The sequence below is a fragment of the Wasmannia auropunctata genome, unplaced genomic scaffold (genome assembly GCF_000956235.1).
Source record: "Wasmannia auropunctata unplaced genomic scaffold, wasmannia.A_1.0 LD283821.1, whole genome shotgun sequence".
NCBI classification, from domain to species: Eukaryota; Metazoa; Arthropoda; class Insecta; order Hymenoptera; family Formicidae; genus Wasmannia; species Wasmannia auropunctata.
This window is the reverse complement of record NW_012079069.1, coordinates 1-3,302: the sequence shown is the minus strand read 5'-3', so window position 1 is coordinate 3,302 and position 3,302 is coordinate 1. Positions and strand designations below refer to the sequence as shown.

General features: G+C 30.9%; 1 protein-coding gene across 1 annotated transcript; it reads left to right on the top strand.

The window, feature by feature from the left end:
- Positions 1-1,315: 1,315 nt before the first annotated feature.
- On the top strand, positions 1,316-3,125 carry LOC105461575. Its single transcript, XM_011708077.1, has 5 exons — positions 1,316-1,541; positions 1,888-2,143; positions 2,290-2,406; positions 2,486-2,576; positions 3,018-3,125. Exons 1-5 carry the CDS (start codon positions 1,316-1,318, stop codon positions 3,123-3,125), a joined length of 798 nt encoding a protein of 265 aa, XP_011706379.1.
- The last annotated feature ends 177 nt before the right edge of the window (positions 3,126-3,302 follow it).

The window sequence follows — 3,302 nt, the reverse complement described above, 5'->3', positions numbered from 1 at the left end:
GTTGTAAGTTGTCTTACGGATTATTAAATCAAACGACGCGATAGAATCGTGCCAAGTGCATATATGAAAGGAATAATTGCCTATGTGACAAACATGCAACATCTTGGCGCTACTAGAGATCGTCTAATCGGAATTTGGTCAAAGGGGATAAATTTTTTGATTGATAATAATTCATTTGATATATTTCTCGGATATATTCGTTTTGGATATATACGTTTTTGGAAAATGAGAGAGCAAAGAATAGAAAGATACAAATAGCAAAAAAGAAAGAAAGCAAATGTCTGTAATCTCATTCTATATATGCCATTTTTATTCACTTCAGTCAAATTAGAGGATCTCCAGATCGCTACCAAGAGTACCAAGTAGCTTATCTGGAATTTCATATTAAATAAACTTTTAATTACAATAAAATATCTCAGGATCTAACCTTGTAATCACAATCTAAGAACAATTTTATAATAGTAATTCTAACTTTGTATTTTTTAGAGTTAAATATGTCGATACTATTTGGCTAATTAGATTTATCTCATCCATTTCGGGACACTTATTTTTTTTTTTAACATTACACTTTTGAATTTTTTTGTGTTTGTAAGATCTTTTTTATGTTAACCTGTCTGCCGAAGAAAGTATAACAAAAATTATCTTTTAATTTATACAAAGACAGTATAGAAAGTTAATAAAATGACAGGTAAAGAATTTACTTATGCGGCTTGAGCATATACATAATAGATTAAAGGATAAAAACGAAATCGCTATTGTATACAGATATAACTGTATTGCTAAACGTTATACAGTTGTGCTAATAGGTAAAATAATATTTTGTTAATTTTACGTGTAATTATATTTTTAATTTAATATCTTAACTGCCAAACAAAAAGAAAAAATCAGTTTTATCATAATGATCATAATTTTATATGTTTATATGCTTGTACATATGATTTATTATAAGGATCTATTAAAGTACTTGTCACGTGCATTTATGCTGAATGATATGTGTATTTAATAATTAAAGAAAGTAGATAAATAAACATCAATTTTAAAATAAAATTCAATTCTATTAAAAAATATTTCAGCTAATATACCGATGGAGGAGCCCCTTCCAATAATCTTGATCTTAATGTATATTGGCAAGGTCATGACCCTGAGTGACCTTAAAAAGATTTTAATCATCACTCGTTATCCGTTAAGAAATTATTAATAAAAAAAGTTTCAGAAAAACGAAATTTGTGTTAAATGGAACATTGGATTGGGTTGATTGAGGTTGGAACGATTATGGCGAAGTCCACCCTACATCCCCTCTTATTCGTGGGGCGAAATGAGGTTCACAATTGTTCTGTTTCACATGAGTTTGCGACTTTTCACGCGAGGCGAGATCCACCCACATCCTTCTCCTGCTTACGGGACGAAACGGCGTCCACAATTGTTCCGTTTCACATGGATTTGTGACTTTTCACGCAAGGCGAGATCCACTCCAAATCCCCACCTGATTAAGGAGCAAAACGAGATGTACATAATTGTTCTGTTCTACATAAATTTGCGAGGTGAGGTCCACTCCACATTCTCCGCCTTTCTCCTGTACACGCATGTTTTTTTCCATGCAATATAATCTCTCATACCATGCGAAGTATGGATCGATGTAATTTTTACAATTTTTTTGTGATTATATCTTTTTAACGGATAACGACCGATAATAAATTCTTTTGAAAATCATTCAAAGTCATGAATTTGGCAATATATGTCAAAATCATGGTCATTGAAGGGAGCTCTCCTATTGCATCGGCATGTTTATCAAAAATTATTTCATACTATATGTGTGTACGATGTACAATACATAAAACAATTTTAAATACACAGAATTTAAATAATCAATTTTCTACTGCTTTTTAGCACTTGGAATTTGTGGAAATTTTATTATAGCACAAATTTGGCTTATAATTGGGATTGATGTATCAATGAACGCGTCTAAACCACATTATTTCATCGGTACAGCAGTCGAGTATTTCGTCGATCAAGAAAAGTATTTCTATTTAATTTTGTTACACATATACGCAGAATTATGCGCTGGAACGATTATAATGTTAGGAACAGCTGCAATGTTTATTACCTATCTTGAGCATGTCTGTGGAATATTTAGAATTGCTAGGTAGGAGTATGGACATATAAACATAATAATTTTAATATTTGTTATCTTTATACAACGCATTATCTTAAAAAAAGTTTGTGTGGAGATGTGTTTTATCAAAAATTTGTATTCATAAATGAATTTCAGTAATTAAAATACATTTATAGTTATCGTATCGAGCAAGCATTAAATATCGATATTTTTCGAAATATTACAATAAAAAATAAGGTTTTGATGACAAAGGGCATAGCTTGTGCAGTAGACATTCATCGTCAAGCAATGAAGTTTGTATCTGTATCGTCAAACAATGAAGTTTGTGCAATACATTTATTAATGTATTTTAATATATTTTTCTTTTTGAAGATTGTCCAAGCGTTTGACGTCCATATTCGAGACAGTAGTATTTTGTTTCATAGGATGTTTAGTACTTTGCTGTAGCCTCAATCTGTTTCAAGTAAGTTTCTGGTTTCGTGTAACAGTATGAGAGTTCCATCAAAATTATGTATTAATAATTTTATAAATGCGTTCTAAAGAATCGAGAAATACAGGTTGTCCCTTAAATACATTGTCACATACTCAATTGTATGGTTTATTTCAAGCCAAAAAAATTCATATAAACATATGTCCTAAGTTTAGTTTTCAAAATATAGAGTGTTTTAAAAAATATATTATTACTACAAACATTAATATTAATATCATTAGAAATTTAGACTGATTATTACTACAGGTTTAAATTAAAAAAAAAAACACAAGATTTCGGAAATTAAGCTGCTTAGGACACATATTTATATGCATTTTTTTTTACTTGAAATAAACCAAAGAATTGCCCTCTTGAGTATGACCAGGTGTTTCATTTACATACATGTCAATATGATGAATTGCTTTTTTTTTGTAGGCGCGCAAGGCCGTTCACAATTGCGTAGACTACGGCGGCACAGACAATGACACATTTGCCGCCGAAGTGTTCGCAATTGTGAACGACTTTGCGCGTCTGCACGAATAGGTAAACCATCATATTGATACCTATATGTAAGTAAAACACCTGGTATTTAAGAAACAACCTGTATATGCTACACATATAAATTTTCAAAATAAAAGTTAATAAATAATATACAAACGAGAAGTGTAACACTGTAAATATGTAGGGGAGAACGGGACTATTCGGAACCCGGGGCAACTC